The following is a 17,241-nucleotide window of genomic DNA, read 5'->3' on the forward strand; positions in this document are numbered from 1 at the left end:
TATTCCTGGGTAGCTTCAGCTTTGTTCCTACCATTTTACAAGAGGAGGAATATGCTTCTGTGCTTCTGCATTTGTGGGCATTGCTGAGCTTCATTTCAGCACTCACACAACAGTACCAATGGATTCAGTCCTTAGCCCTGCCTTGAACACTCGCGTTGTTCAGAGGAATCTTTGGCCAACCCCAGCCCACCTGTTCTGCTGGGCAAGGCGAAGTGACAAGGTACATGATACTCTACCATGGCTGCTGCTATGGCAGTCATTAATTACAGCTGGCAAGACCTGTGGTGAACATGAAACTGGTCTTATTTATGTTATGGATTGTCTTGGCTCCTAGCCATCCCCAGATCTGAGTCGACAGACTGAGCCCAATAGTACACTGACCTAATTATTTAACTGGCCTAAAGAAATTAGGGTAGAATGGGAAACCTTGATATGACTTTCAGAAAAAAAGTAACAACTTAGAAGTTGTCAAATTTGAAATGCTATACAACATAAGCCGTGATATCCATGATGTTAATAGTACTTTATGTGTATGTCTCCCTTTAAATCATCAAAAAATCCTTTAAATAAGGATTTTTAATTTTCATTGTAGTAGTGCCCAAGCCATAATTTAGACTATCTGATCCCAGGAACCCACATCTGAAAAAAAAGCTATTTTACTGCCTATCTCACCAACCAGAAGACAAACTATGGATGCCAGAGAACACATTTAACAGTTTTTCTATAAGCATGTTGTTCCATTGAAATATCTCCAATGCCTACATTAACTTACTGCATTTTCATGAACAAGGAAAAAAGCTTTATCAAGTACATGTAGCTTGTACTAATGAAAAGCTAAATTTGTGTAAAAAGTCAGTAACCAAAGCATTAATGAGCATTAACTCAACCTGTGTTGCACACATCTAAGTGTCTCTTGCCATCTGAAAGCCCCTGGATACCCAAGGCATCTACACAAGCCTGGCAGATATGAGACAGGCCTTAAAGGATAAAACTGCCTTTATCAGGTGGCAGCTGGAGTCAAGGTAAGACACTCCAGAGACTTCAACTGACACCAAACACCTAATTTGTAGACAAGTGAGTCTTAGCACCATTGTAGTTATAACAGCATCACAGAATTGTAGAGGTTGGAAGGGACCTCCAGAGATCAAGTCCAACCCCCCTGCCAAAGCAGGCTCCCTACAGCAGGCTGCGCAGGCAGGCATCCAGACGAGTCTTGAGTATCTCCAGAGAAGGAGACTCCACAACCTCCTTGGGCAGCCCGTTCCAGTGCTCTACCATGAGATCTGGACAGGTTGGATCTCTGGGCTGAAGCCAATGGGATGAGGTTCAACAAGACCAGGTGCTGGGCCCTGCACTTTGGCCACAACAACCCCAGGCAATGCTACAGGCTTGGGGCAGAGTGGCTGGATGGTTGTGTGGAGGAAACGGACCTGGGGGTATTGGTCGATGCTCGGCTGAGCATGAGCCAGCAGTGTGCCCAGGTGGCCAAGAAAGCCAATGGCATCCTGGCTTGTATCAGAAATAGTGTTGCCAGTAGGAGTAGGGAAGTCATTGTCCCTCTGTACTCAGCACTGGTGAGGCCCCACCTCGAGTACTGTGTCCAGTTTTGGGCCCCTCACTGCAAGAAAGACATTGAGGCCCTGGAGCGTGTTCAGAGGAGGATGACAAAGCTGGTGAGGGGTCTAGAGCACAGGCCTTATGAGGAGTGGCTGAGGAAGCTGGGATTGTTCAGTCTGGAGAAGAGGAGGCTCAGGGGAGACCTTATCGCTCTCTATAACTACCTGAAGGGAGGTTGTAGTGAGCTGGGGATCGGCCTCTTCTCTCTTGTAACTAGTGATAGGACGAGGGGGAATGGCCTCAAGTTGTGCCAGGGGAGATTTAGGCTGGACTTTAGGAAATACTACTTTTTTGAAAGAGTGGTCAGGCACTGGAATGGGCTGCCCAGGGAGGTGGTTGAGTCACCATCCCTGGAGTTGTTCAAGAAACATTTAGATATAGCGTTGAGAGACATGGTTTAGTGGGGTTATTGGTGGTAGGTGGATGGTTGGACTGTATGATCCTGTAGGTCTTTTCCAACCTACCTAATTCTATGATTCTGTGATTCTATCACCCTCACTGTGAAGAAGTTCTTTTGCATATTGGTGTGGAACTTCCTGTGCTTCAGTTTATGGCCATTTCCCCTTGTTCTGTCCCCAGACTACTGAGAAGAGGTTTTCCATATCCCTTTGTATCCCACACTTAAGATATTTATAAACATTAATAAGATGCCCTCTGAGTCTTCTTTTCTCAAGGCTGAACAAACTCAGATCATCCAGCCTTTCGTCACAGGGAGATGCTCCAGGCCATTTATTTTGTCATCTTTGTGGCCCTTCACTGGACTCTTTCTTTCCTGGACTCTTTTTCGCTCCTCTTTCCCTGTCTCTTTTGTACCGGGGAGCCCAGAATTGGATACAGTACTCCAGGTGAGGCCTGACCAGGCCACACTGCTGGCCACACTCCTATTAATGCACCCCAGGACTCCACTGGCACTCTTGGCCATCTGGGCACACTGCTGGCTCATGGCCAACCTGTCGTCCACCAGGATCCCATGTCCTTCTCCGCAGAGCTTTCCTCCAGCAGGTCATCCCCCAACCTGTACTGACATATGTGGTTATTCCTTCCCAGGTGCAAGACTCTACACTTGCTTTTGTTTAAACCTCATCTGATTTCTTACTGCCCAGCTCCCCAGCCTGTCCAGGTCCTGCTCAATGGTAGCACAGCCTTCTGGCATGTCAGCCACTCCTCTCAGCTTTGTATCATTGGCGTACTTGCTGAGGGTGGACACTATCCCCTTGTCAAGGTCGTCAATGAAGATACTGAACAAGACCAGACCCAGCACTGACCCCTGGGGAACACTGCTAGATACAGGTCTCTACAAGACTGTGCCACTGATTACCACCATCTGAGCTCAGTCAGTTCTTGACCCACCTCACTATCCACTCATCTATCCCACACTTTCTCAACTTTGTTATCAGGATGTCGTGGGAGACAGTATGAAAAGCCTTGCTGAAGTCAAGGTAGACGACATCCACTGCTCTCCCCCCATCTACCCAGCTGGTGATGCCATCACAGAAGGCTACGAGGTTGGTCGAGCATGATTTCCCCTTGGTGAATCCATGCTGACTACTCCTGATAACATTCTTCTCTTCCAATTACTTGGAGATAGCATCCAGAACAACTTATTCCACAACTTTTCCAGGGACAGAGGTGACACTGCCTGGCCTGTATGTTCCCAGACTTAACAACTGAGATCCAGATTCAGCTAGGAAAATCTAAGTGCCTGCTTTTAGGTGAGCTGAACACCTTTCTAAGGCTCTGCTCACTGCACTACCTATATCTCACTGTAGGTGAGACAGCAAAACTGCAATGGCAAAACTACAATGGCAAAACTACAAGAATTTTTGACTCTCTGAGTCAAAACATGTATTTCTAACCATACAAATTGTTAGTTCAAAATATATATGCTTAAGTTTTAAGAAAATATCTGGGTTAAAATAAAAAGTGTGGAATTAGTAAGGATTCACGCAACATCCAAAGTGCTGCTAGAAAAGACCTATGTGCATGCCATATAACTTGACTGACAATAGGTCATTAAAATTTATTCTCATAAGAATATGCACCCATAACTAATGGATTAACTGTAAAGGTATATGTTCTTGTAAGTGAGGACTAATTAGTTATCCATTTGGATAGGGTGCACTGTTCATTTTTCAAATTCACCTAAAAGCAGTTTAACTCTGTTTGGTAAGTTTCTCCATATACTAGCATGAAGACTTTTCCCATTGTTACAATAAGAATTTAATTATCTTCACTCTACATACTTGTTTGCTGGTGTGTTATATTTTATTTCTCTTCATCAAATGCTATGATTTTGAAATGTCAAATTACTTACTTTATTATTGAAAAACCTACTGTTAACAAGACTGAGGCCGTTCGCAATTCTGTTTATTGCTCACTTTGCCAATATTCCCACTGAAACAGGAATAGGCATAGGAAATGTATCAAAGTAACAACAAAACTGATAGTGGAGGTTCACTTCAACACAAATAACCTGGAAAATAATAGCTATGCTCATACTAAGACCTAAAGTATCAACATTTCAAGTATGCTCACCACTTAAACTAAAGTGGCTAGTCCTGATTATTAGCCACTTCTTTTACAGTTTCGTCATTGGCTACAGTAAACTGAAATAAATCTAAAGAATACATTTACCAAATCAGAGCATGCCTTACACAATCGGAAAATACTATTTTAATCAACAAGCCTTTTGCACCTGAAGAACTTTGTGGAACTATACAAACTTTTTTATCCTCACAAAGAATCTAGCTCAATTCAGTGCAGATGCATAGGATTTCTTGGAAGACCAAAATCATACCCAGGATCAGCTCCACAAACAAAAGATGTCACAAGCCATACACCACTCTTCCAGCTTAAATTTTGAATGAGGCAAGGTGTTTTTTTTTTTCCTGAAGTTTCAACATTTGTGAGATGTACAAATGAGCCATGATAGGCTGATGAAGTATTGAAACATTTATGACATAATGAATATGTCTGACAAATCTGCTGAAGCTGCTTTGAATAAGGGGGAAAAATGTTGACAAGATTAATATAACTTAAGTTGCTACAAGGACAGAAAACAGGAAGCCTGTCTTAACCCACCGTCTGTTGGGCTGAGTCCCCGGGCTGCCGAGATCATGGAAAGGGATGGGCTGCTGTGCAGGGAGCGGATATAGTCCATGTACGGGTTAATGTATGGGTGAGGAGTGCTGAAGGGAGACTCCGATGCCGCAGCAGGATTTCTGTGTGGGGAAATTCTAATGAACGGAAGATCTGAATATGTTGGGCTACTAGATAAGGCAGAAGGCCTGGAAGACAAAAGGAAAAAAAAGAAAACAAGCCAAGTTATCTATACGGTAAACAAAAACAGTTTAAAGGTAAGAGACTTCTGTCATGAAAAATAACAACTGCGTTGCACATGTAATAACTTCCACAAAATTTGACTGCTTGAAAAGAAAAAGGAAAGGAAATTAATTCTTCTCTGTACCTATTATTAGCAACATTTCTCTGGCCAGTTTTAAAACAAGCTTATAATATGAATTAATCTTTACATCCCTCAATGCCCTTTCCCCACGGAGTTTAGCAGATAATCACTTCAATTAATGTGAAAAATGCACCTTGTATACCAGATATTAATTACTGCTGCAATATGGAAGACATATTGAGATGCTGAATCACTTTCATCTCATAACCATGTCTATTGGATAAAAGTTTTGAGTTAAACTGTGCCCACCATCTTGATTTGCTAGCTTATCCTTCTTTAAACAGCAAGATTGCTCATCTGCACAGAAATAATTTCAGAATATCCAAACTCTGTAAGCCATTAAGACAGCCAGGCCCTTTGGAGCACTTCTTGTTCATGTCCCTTCCCACAAAAGATGGTGAAAACTCAGTGACAAAGGAATAGTAGACTGCTGCATATGTTTGCTTTTAGTATGGCACTAGAGATGGATGCCTTTAACAAGTCCAAAGTAATTACCTATACCTTCTCAATCCATATGTACAAATCAGTGATGAACTAAGGCTAAAAGCTGAGTTCACAGCTGTCACAAGAGAAGTAATTTGCTTTAACTTTCCCCACCGTCACACTCTGACAGTATGATGGCATCAAGACTCCCAGTGGAGACACCTCTATCACAGCACCCAGACTCTAAAGGCACTGGAAAAAGTTCAAATTTCATCAGAAGGGGTTACAGAGCCTGCCCTTGCGAACTTGCTCTTTGGCAAAAAACAATGACTAAGCCTGTCATGCTCTTGCTGTAGTCCAACTGGATGACCTGAAATGAATGTTTTTTTGTCCCTGTTTTTCCAATTAATTTAGTATATATATATAGCACAGAGTTGGGCAGCAGCTGTAAGAGCAGCAAGAGCAGACTGTTCCTTTGATGCTGCTGGCTCACAAAGAATAATAAAACAAGAAATGTATTTTTTTTCTTTTAACATACATATACCACGATCAATGGAGATAGCTGTCATCACCTAAAAGGTCAACAGAACATGATCTTACATGGGAAGCAATTCTGCCCTGCTATCAGCTCAGAAACACCAACTTACGAATGGAACAGAGATCAAAGTTATGCATTCCTAACAGGACATGAGTTTCCCTGCAAAAGCCACAGAGGCTCATAAAATCTTGTGGAATAAAGATTTTTCCTGATGTGCTTTTCTCACTCTTTCCCCTTTCCCTTCCTTATTTGGCTTTTGTGTGTTTCTTGCCCTCACAAGGCTTTTTGCAAGGTAAGCATTCCACTTACGAATATACCTTCTTGCTCCAAAGTTCGTTACAAGGCTGCATTGACTGTGTTATTAGCAGGCATCAGCAGTGGAATCGCTCCTTTGGCACTCCAGTAAAGCACACATGCCACTCACCATTCATCATGTTTAAAATGCATGTAGCAGCAGAAACCAGGAGCAGTTTCCCACCACCATGCAAAAAAGGCTCTTCCTTCCTCAGAGCACTTTTCTCTGCATGTTTTTGAAGCATCTATGTTTTGGAAACACAGCTTTGGTGGAAATACAGCCTTATTCTTGCTGGTGCTGTGGAACTAGAGCAGCCACGAAGCATGAGCTGTCTTGCAGTTTCCTGCTATGCTGAGCGTGGAATGCAGGAACCTTGAAACTTATGGTGATGTAGGAAGCAAAAATACCACAGCTGGATATCACATTACAGGGTGAATTTCCTTCCTATCTCAGTGATGAGTAAAATATTGCAGTGTAGCAAATTCAAGCTTAACAAAGAAACTAAGTTTGGAAGCTCACTACATCACTTTACAAATCACTTCTAAGTTCATACCAGCTCAAAAAGAGTTCTTAAAGCAAACAGAGAGTTGGCAAGCACAAGCCCGGGAGCTATCTGGCACATATTGAACAGAAAACTGTTTAACAGCTTTTGAAGAAGGCTGGGCCTGTGTTACACCAGTCATTCACTCTCCAACTGGCCAACAGCAAGATGCTGCAGCAAGAGCAAGAAGAACAGCCGGGCTCTCAGCCTCTCCTTTCTGACCCAGTGGGAGCCATCCAAGGACACTGGGACTTGCTTCTCGCCTCCTCTGCATTAACTCTTCCTCTCTTCTCCTCTCCTCTGAGGACGCTGCAGAAAGGACACTTCATCAACCAGCAGCGGGCATATAAGCAGTATTAGCTGGAGACAGAAAGGAGTCATGAGATTCCACATAAAATTCCAAGCTCTGGACTCTACTTTTGTGTTTACTAATCTCTCTCCAGCACCTGATTTTAACGTGTTGCTATCTTCTCTACATGCTTCCAGCCTGTACTTTTCTCACTCCTTTGTGTTTCCAGACCCTCATGTCCCTTACAGTTCCATTTTCCCCCTGCCTTCATCTGCTCTCAGCTCCCATTGCCTAAGCCCTCGGATTTATTCCAAGACAAGTCACATATCCTTCCCTTCCTTCCCCTTCATGATAAACTTCAGTATGAACATCTTTTGAATTGTTTAACTTCCTCCTTCAAACTGAAATAATAGTTCTAGAAAGGGTGCAGCCAAACACACTTACTCTTAGCTGTTGCCTTCAGTACTGCATCTGATCTTAGACTGCAACCCCTTTGCACGCCAATGAAGAATGACTATTTTCCTGCATAAGTAACACACTACAGCCCAGGATTGGCTCTGCAGACACTCAGACAGTGATGAGCAAATCAAATCTCCAGATGTGATTGGCAGTCCTCCCCAGCATTTTTATTTCATACGTGTTTCATCCCTGGCCTTGGTCTGAGGCTATGACATGGGACTCAAAGAAAGTGACTTCAGTATGAGGAAAGTCAGGTACATTTTCAGTGACACTACTTGTCAATGTATGCCTCATTTGTAAATCATGGGAAGGAAAGACTTAATCTGCATTTTCTCCCACACAGGGTTCTCCTGTTTTCCTGACAACGTATTTAGAACACTGAGGCTCCCCATAAAGAGAAGGACCTAAGCAGATGCACACTCTTCCTTTAATCAGGACCGCTGTGTCTGCATCCAGAGAACCTGCAAACTCAATTCAAATTTAATAAATTACCTATGATACCTTCAACAGCTATTTGATGAGAGAAGTTCCCACACTTGTGATATTTGGCTGATTTTATTCTACTTCTTAGTAACACTGATTACATTTACAGTCCAGACGCATAGGAGACGCATAAGAGAAGCAGCAGAAAGCAGAGCTAGCTGTGAAGGTGTCTCCTCCCTTCTGTCCTGACTGCTGAAATACCATGAACGCCACACAACTGCTGTACTTAACAATACCCACCTTCCCACCACCTATCCATCTGCAGTCTGCGACCTTCCTCCTGCTCCTGTCCAGACTCTGAAGCTCTGAAGAGACTCAGCTTCTCAGCAGGAGAATAGCACACAAGTGCCGAGGCAGTGAGATCAGTGTAAAGGCAAGCAGGTGTATTTTTTTTCCTGTTAGTCATGACACTTGTCTTGATGAATGTTACAGAGTCTTAAAAACTCACATGGTCACATCAGTTCAGCAGCTGCAAGAATCTGATGTATGGTAAAGCACCAAATGAGTGAAGCCACTTTTTTTTGTTGTTGTTTCTGGCCACTGCTGAACTATAGGTGAGCTATATGTAAGAATTCATCTATTATTCATAAAAATGGTGTGTCATTTTGTTCTGTTGCCTGCAGCTGCAGCAGACAAACTCTTGACAAAAAGACCAATCAGTAGCAGCTTTGGAATTCAGCCATCACAAAAACTGAACAAAGTACAATTCCCTTTTCAGACCATTTAACTCTTTCTTAATTGGGGAAGGGAAATTATAGGATACTAAAAGCTGATGTGGCAAGCACAAGCTATTTTACTCTTATTTCAAAATGATCTTCATGCAAAGATCATTGCCCAGCACTATCCTGAAGTGATCACGTATTTTTTTACATCAGCAGTGAGTGAGAGCAGGGGGTTCTCATACCACACATTTTAGATTGTTTTTTGTATGTAAGCATTAGATGGGTTTTCAGTGCAGAAGATCAGATGCTTTGAATTCAAGTAGATATGCTGTTCCTTTCATTGGAGGCTCACTCATGCAGGTGAAATACTGCTTTCAGGCTATGAATAGGGTGTAGGCAAAAATCCAGACATAGGTAAGCAAATACAGAGCTTGCTGACTACACAGTCTTTCAGCCACCCTGCCTGCTCAATGCCATATGGACATGATTCAGGAGAATATCTTCATTCTCTGCCATTCACCACTGGTGCAGTAGGGTGAAACAAACAGCTGCCATCTTAGTTCCATGTGTTAGGCCAGAGAAAGCAGAGAGCATTCCCTACATTCCTGGCCACAAAAAACAGAACAAAGCATCAGTCTAAGACATGGCAAAGTGAACATGTGTCAGGAGATAGGGCCAGAGACAGAACTGCAGATAAGCTACATCATAGTTCAGATGAGTCCATCCAGGAGAGCAGCTACTTCTTGAGCAGGCTCCAGGCCCATCCAGGAGCAGGCCAGAGACAGACACACCTACAACATAGCTCAGGCAGGAACTGAAGGCCCTGGGCTCAGCTTCTTGGTGCATGGGTGTGGGTGAGGCCATTCAAAGCAACTGTAGTCTGGAGGTTCTCACACTGCACTTCTTTGGAGTCCTAAAACTGCTCTAAAATGTGCCAGGATATCGATACAGCGCACATGGTCTCCAGATTTGCATCCCTTGCAACTGTGAAAAGTACAGTAGACCTAGAAGCACAGTGCAACCTCCAAACTTGTCAAGAGAACGCACTACAATAGCAACGTTTGCTGGAAGCAGATTAAAGCCACTCAGAACAGTCACAAAAGTCTGTGCCACAGGAAAGTCTGGATCAACATTACAAGATTTGTTTAGTGTTAGAAAAGCTATTTGTCACAAAAAGTTTCCGAACTGCTTTAAGTTGTGATTAGGCAAAAAAACTCTTCTAAGCATAACCTATCCTAAAAAAAAAAAAAAAAAAAAAATCATTGTGATTTAAGCATTTCCTGATTTTAAAGGAAACTAAAACTCCAGGACAAGAAATTTTAATGGTAGGCTTTTAAATGGCTCTTTTATGAATCTGTTGAAAAATACATTTATATTGAAAACAGCAAGTGATCCTTAACTATAACATTGTAAATATGACACTGAGCTGAGGTTACAAATGGAACAATAATCTATCTCACAGAACAAAGCTTGTCAACGAAGTGGGATGAAATATTGTAACATAACCTAATTTATTATTGCCTTTTCATCCATCTTGTTATATTATGAAAGTGTCAAAGTTCAAACCTCGATATTTAATCATTTAACAGCACGTTATTCAATGCTGGAGCAAACACTGATGGCATAACTTTCATACCAATGACACCCATGCTATTTCTCTGATATCTGCTCAATTCAGTTCTGCTTGAAGAATTGAAAAATGTTAAACTCATTAAACTGCCTATGATAATTTTCTTTAGGCTGCCCCAAAAACTTTAACACATATAATTTCCAGTAGACCACGAAAGATGAACTAGAAGTAAGTACTTTCTTGCTAGGTAGACAATCCTATTTTAAAGCACATAGCCGAATCCCTTTGGTAATATCTCCCATGTTAAATGATTATGCTTGTTTAATACCATAGCTTTTTGTACAGACTGGCCCTTTGGCACCAAGAGTCAACAGCTGTCTAAAAAAAGCTTGTCAGCTCTAGGACAGTAAGGCATGATCCTGAAAATTCAAGCGAGAATAACTCTTATTGTTGTGAGTAGACCAAATGATCAAGTTACTCCTCACTGTTACAAGTATATTCATGGCTGTAGGTCTTTCATAAATCAGGCTGGGGCAAGTAATTACAAATCTAAATTATATGGGAAAATCATGAGTCAAACAATCATCCTGCTTCTCCAAGTCTTTAGTTGCTACTGTACATAAACTGAAATCAACGGGAAATTGTGCACTGATTTTGTTAATAAGAGTCTGAAGTGATCATGGATATACTCTTCAAAAGCACAAAATGCTGACCAAATTCTGCTGCCCTGAGAGCCATCAGAAAACCTTCCGCTGGCTTCAATACAATAACAGTGAAGCTGGCATTGACTATTTTTAAAATGCAATTCCACAGCCCCTTTTCTCTCTGCACTTCTAGTTGAATTTGCAAACAATCAAAAACATAAATATGTAAGTATGGGAAACCAATAATAATATTTTTTGGTATTTACTTTTTTTTTTTCCCCAGAAATCATGTCTTAAATTAGGCAGTCCATTCCCCTAAAATCATCCACTACCTTCAGGAAAGCTAAGCAAATGATTTAGAGTGTTTGAAGAATTAGAGTTAATTGAATATACAGAAATGTCAGTGCTCTTCATGTGAAAGAGCTCCTAATGATGCCAAAAACTAAGCATAGTTTTGTGCATTTTGATAATGGCAGAAAGGAAGAAGAGCGAAAACTGACAACATAGTAAATCCTAAAGCAAGGAAGAATGTTGGAATTCCTTTCCGTGTTCCAACAGTTGGTCAATATTTAGCTTGCTTTCCCTCAAAGATTCACTCTAGCGCTACAGTCAGTACGAGGAAGTAAGTCACAGAATTGCATATGGCAGAAACCCAGTCTTCAGTAGGCATATATACTATAAATCATGAATGAGTCAGTGTCTACACAGCTTACATACAAAAGCAGCTAGATCAAGATTTAAGGTACACAGGCCCTGCCCTGGGTTCTATCACTTATCTGCTCTGTCACCTTTGACAAGTTTGTTGACTATCTCTTCAGATGTTTCCCCAAATGTAAAACTGTAGTAAAGTGCTCAGAGAGTGCTTAATACAAGGTCAGACCTGTGGATAATATGCTATGAATATTTTCTCACTGAGGCAAGGACAAGATCTCACAAAATGTTCGGTGCAGTTCTGCAATACAAATATGTATAATATACAAATAACCTCATAAAATTAAAAGGTAATGTTGCACATAAAAAGATAAAAGTGACTGCACAAGAGGTGTTTATGGTGCTGGAAATCACACAAAACAGCTAGCTGATGACCCACAGCAAAAGCATATTACTCTGGTTTCCCATTCCTTTTACAGGAAGTGCTAACATTATGTAGTTACAGTTAAAAATTGGCTACATTAATCAACACACCAAATCCTTAGTGACCTCATTCATTCCTTTTTTACAATTGACAGACTGCCTGAATGCAGGTCCGGCTTTTTACATGCTTCCTCTTCTACCCGCAATACTTCATAAATAACCCAGCTAACAATTTGTGTGCTCGCTCAAGACATGTTTACACTGTAAAAAAAAACCACAAACAAACAAAGCCAGTGAATTTTCATTCCATTATTTTACTTTTTTTTTTACATAAGGTCAGCTGTAACACTGGTGACCTTCATCCCAAAGTAACAACTGCACTGAGTACAGTAAGCAGCTGGTACTTCTGATGCCACTGGATATGTTTGTTTCTTCACTGCACAAGAGCTGGCTTGGAGTCTTTTCATGTGTTTCTTAAACATCCACAAAGACACTATTTTGATTTATTTTTTTTTCCAAAATGTGCATAAAACCCTGTACTGATTCTCAGTGTTTCTCCAAGTCAAGCTCAGGCTTCATATTTTCACCCTCACATAATGATAATCTCATCGTAACAACCTGCCTTCCCTTTTTCTGTGCCTTCCATTCCACCAGCAATCTCTGTCACCTACCTCCTGGCACACCTCTGAAGCAGTTGGCCTTCAGTTTGCCTCAGTTGGCAAACAGATTATCCCAGCTTGACAGCCCTTTCTGACCACCTCTCCTTCTCAGAACTGAAGCAAAGAAATCAGGATGGAGTGGATTTGTTAGCATTTTCCTTGTTTGTACAAATACCGGGTGCAAACACACAAAAAACACAGCTAATATAACTACTCCCTCCAAACATCACATTCCTTTTAGGCAGAGATCCTTTTGCGTATTCTGTGGCAGCTGCGCACATTTTTACCACTCCCAGCTACCAAGCTAGTGATCCCTTCCAGCAATCACTGCCCCTACAGAGCATCTGCTGCTATACCCTGCAGTGGAACTGCATCTCAGTGAGACAAAGAAAAGTCACCAGACTGTGAATGGAGCAAAAGCACACATCTTGGCCTTGCTGAGGGACCATGGCCAACCTCAGTGAACAGGTGAGAAAAACAGCTGGATCAGGTAGCACCTAAGGTCATCAAAGCATGAATCACCAGAGTCCAGTTGTCAAAAGGGTTGAAGTGTAAATTCTTCCTTGTAGAGTTCCTTGCATTTGCACAACACTCAGTCAATAAAGCTGACCCTGCACTGAGATGCTGGATGTAAAAAAAAGGGAAACAGCAAATAAAGGTAATACTAGCCAGATTCGGCCAGCTAGAATTTCCTTTGCTTGTTTCTGTTTGAGCCTTATCAAGGAATTGTCTTATCTCACTCAGTGCACACTGACTTCTATGAACAATAAATAGAGTAAGATCCTGTATCTAGCACAGTCAAAACCCAGCGTTGGTAAATTCATCCTCCTGGTCTTTACCTGGTTCCAACTCTATTGATTTGTGGCCACTACTTTATCAAGAATTATGTATCAGTGCTGCATTTGATGCACAACTCTTGATTGCAAATATAAAACAGATTTGTACTCCAAGCAAATGTTATTCAAATAAGCTCAGAAAACGTCCTGCTACACATGAGACCAGAGAGTGCCATGGACTTCCATATACCATTTCCTCTTTAAGATATGTAGAAATGCAGCAGGAAAATCTAAAATCTCTACAGCATACTAATTACCTGTTGCTATTAATAACAGATTGGACAGTGAAATTACCAACTCCATTCCTACAGCAAACTTCCATGCTCTGCAATTCTCCTTTGATGCTCCAGAGGTGGTCTCATTTGCTATTCAAATTTTAGCTTCCTCTTGGTTACAGTCATGGCCAGCCACACTTGAAGTGTTTAAACCACACAGGCACCATCACATGAACGTGTGGGCACATATAAATTCTGCCTGCATTCCTGCTACCCCTTTCTTCCTTCCCTTTACCCTTCCTCTCCTCCCGCAAAACAGCAGGTCAAAGAGTGTCAGAAGCTTTCTCACACTTAATGCTGTTAAGTCAGCTAATTGAATAAACATTTGTTTAACATTTGCTCCTATTTCACTAATGCACTGTGAGAATGAGAAGAATTTTATTCCCCTTCTCCCCTATCCTCCCCCTTCCTTAGGAGTGCCACTAGCTGTTATCGCGGTGACTAATGTGCTGTATGTGGCCATTATAGTCTTCAACTCTGAAATTACACCCGGGATGAACGATAGGCTCTGCCTGTATGCTGATTGGAGTTGGATGATGATTGATTAGAAGAAAGTCCGACTACGTAGCCATGCAAAAAGAACTGCACTAAGCCACAAGCTTAAACACTACAGAAGCATTTCACCAGAGGCTTCAGAGCTATTAGATGTTTTCATATTAACAACATTTCTCTCATCCAGGTTTGTGCATTTTATCTTCATTCTTTCAAATCCTGAAATTGCTTGGATAAGAGCGTTTTATATATATTTATACACATTTCTAAGAGTAGCCTGAACTTTTAGGGGAAATTGAAGAGGCTTTGTGTCAAGTACAGCTAAATCCAGCCTTTCTATATCAAACCCCTGCTAGAAAATTACTGTGCAAGATGATAAGGCTGAAAGATATAATAAAAAGTGACTCTACTCAATTTACACTGCAATATTGGTATGACTGAATATTTTTCATTCAGCTGACTGATAAAATCACTAAACTGTATTGCAGATAAATAAAGGAGGCTTCTGTCAAGAATAAACACCATTAATCATGAAGTCTCACCCTCTGAGTTGCTGTGCTATGCAACTGCACAAATGCACCATCACAAGTGGCATGTTACCCAGCACCTCCTTTCTTTCCCTACTTTCCTGGCAAGGCTGCCTTCTTAGGAAACTTCTTTTTTAAAGTGCATTAACAACATTTAACAGTCTCGTAATATCTTTTCCATTCAAGTTTACAGGCAATTGCAACTGAAAAATTTCAGTGACAATACATTCAGCTAAAAATTGACCCTGTGAGACAAAGCGAACCAATGCAGACTGCAGCTGCCTTGCTGTAAATCCAGCATTACAGTAAGAAGTCTGTATTTAAAGTGGTGAAGATGAGCTCTTTGTAACTCTAAAGCTGAAACAAATAGGAGAATTTAATCAGCAGCCCCCAAATCTCTTCCCCTTTACTCTCCACATCACATTTTCTTTACAGGTTGCATTACATACATTCACTGTTTCCAAATAGGTGCCAAGAATCTTTTTGAACATTCAAATACAAAATTTCCCAGCATCGCAAATCTAACTGAAGAGAATTGATTGGATTCCTTCCCAAGACGGCCTTATATGCAAAAAACAGACATGTGCTGAAAGAGAATGACTGTTATCCAGCAAAAGCACAGTCATACAAAAAGAAAATAAGACAACTTAGGTAACCTTTTTGTAACCTGTTTTAGAGCAAGTGATGATTTAATAGTGGCCATGTTATTAAGCCAGAATGAAGCAGTGCCCTACACACTAATGAGGTTAAAAAATGTAGTTTGGTCTTCATGTTAAAAGCATTAAGTAAGTAGTCTGCTTGGCAAAGACCAACTGTGTGTTGGAGCACAGGACTAATCACACAGGCAGGAATCAAATCGACTGGAAGAATTAGGAGACTTGCGGCCCCGAGGAATGTAATTCATGCAGAAAAGCAGTTGTCAGAGCAAGGCCAGGGAACTGTGTGGGAAGAAAGCAAAATAAACAGCTCAACAAAGAAAACAAAGACGCTCGAATAGTGGCTTTTCTAATGCTTAAGTACACTGAAACTTCAGTGTGTGCATAGGACAAAAACCTCATCAGAGAAGACCTCTATCCAAGCAAATACACAGGTGAATGGTGCACTGATTCAAAAACACTCTGAAAATGCCTGAAGTTCTTTAAAAATATATCCCTAACATTGTAATGTACAAAAGAGAATGCACACATATGTATGTATATGCATGACTAGGAAAAGAAGAAAAACATCCAAATGGTACAAAGATAAGAAGAGAGCTGAAACAGTTTCAACCATTCCTCCTGATTTATCTTACTACTGTTCACAGATCAGAACACGATGCAGCCTGCATGCAAACAGCATTCCTGCCCATATGCACCAATACCTACTGAGGAAAAACTGCATCGCTCATTGGGATCCACTCTGACAGATCGCTGTGTGCACCTGGGGATTACCTGACCAGAAAGAAGAGGTCGAACCTGGTCTCAACCTCACCAATGTTAGTGATGGGTGTGATTTGTTGCAATAAATTAAAGTTTGAAAATAAATGATATTTGAATTTCACAAATACTGTTATCTTAAAAATAGTGTTTTCAGCTAATGGGTTACTACTCTAATAATTTAATGTATTGAAATTTTTAGAGATCTATGCTTTTATATAGTATAAATATATTTACTTAACTACCATAAGTACCTCTCTCCTGATTTAATTCCTTCACTGATGATTTTTATAAGGCCTCTCTGCCCAGCACTTGAGAATGTCATGCTTACTATTGTTTCAGCAAATCTGAGCTTCTTTTCTTCCCTTAACTCCTCCTGCTAAGGCAGTAGCAAAGGAGGCATTCTTCTGCCTGGTGAAGTACCTGAAAAGCCTCTCATGTTACCTCAAGTGAATACTCCCTTCAATGTCTGTTTTGTGATGCCAAGAAATGTACTTTTGCCAAATTCAAAAATAAAGCAAACCAAAACCCTCTGCTTTTGTTTCACGAACCTATTATATGTCATGACCACAATATTAGAAGAAAGAGATTTGGGGAAAGAGAAAGGGAGAAAGGTTTTTTTCAATTATAATCATATATGCTAAAATAAGATCTTAACTGCTAAGGCAACAGCAAGTTGGCAATAATAAAAGACAAATTCAGTGACTGAATGTCATATGTAGTATTTAAAGTTAAAATTTTAGTCAAATGTTCCCTTCACAACCAAATTTAGGTAGCAAGTGCAATGTAAAAGACATTCAGTCACTGCTGACTAAAATTTTAACTTTAAATACTACAGTCCTAACAGAAACAGTGATCTGGAAGGTTCAACATTAATCATTTCTGTTGAGGTATGGCTGAGTTTGCTTTTCACCTCTGTACTAATGATAGTGAACTGCCCAAAACTGGTGTTCACGGGGACTAGTACCTATTACTGAAC

At 40.9% G+C, this 17,241-nt stretch overlaps 1 protein-coding gene across 5 annotated transcripts in view; it reads right to left on the minus strand.

Annotated features, from left to right (window-relative positions):
- GLI3 (GLI family zinc finger 3) overlaps positions 1-17,241 on the minus strand; it is a 203,862-nt gene that overhangs the window by 63,454 nt on the left and 123,167 nt on the right. For all 5 annotated transcript variants that reach the window (XM_021386345.1, XM_021386346.1, XM_021386347.1 and 2 more), the window contains one exon: positions 4,699-4,904. In XM_021386345.1, coding sequence (XP_021242020.1) covers positions 4,699-4,904 — 206 coding nt within the window. The remainder of the gene's footprint in view (positions 1-4,698; positions 4,905-17,241) is intronic.

Source organism: Numida meleagris, chromosome 2, assembly GCF_002078875.1.
Source record: "Numida meleagris isolate 19003 breed g44 Domestic line chromosome 2, NumMel1.0, whole genome shotgun sequence".
NCBI classification, from domain to species: Eukaryota; Metazoa; Chordata; class Aves; order Galliformes; family Numididae; genus Numida; species Numida meleagris.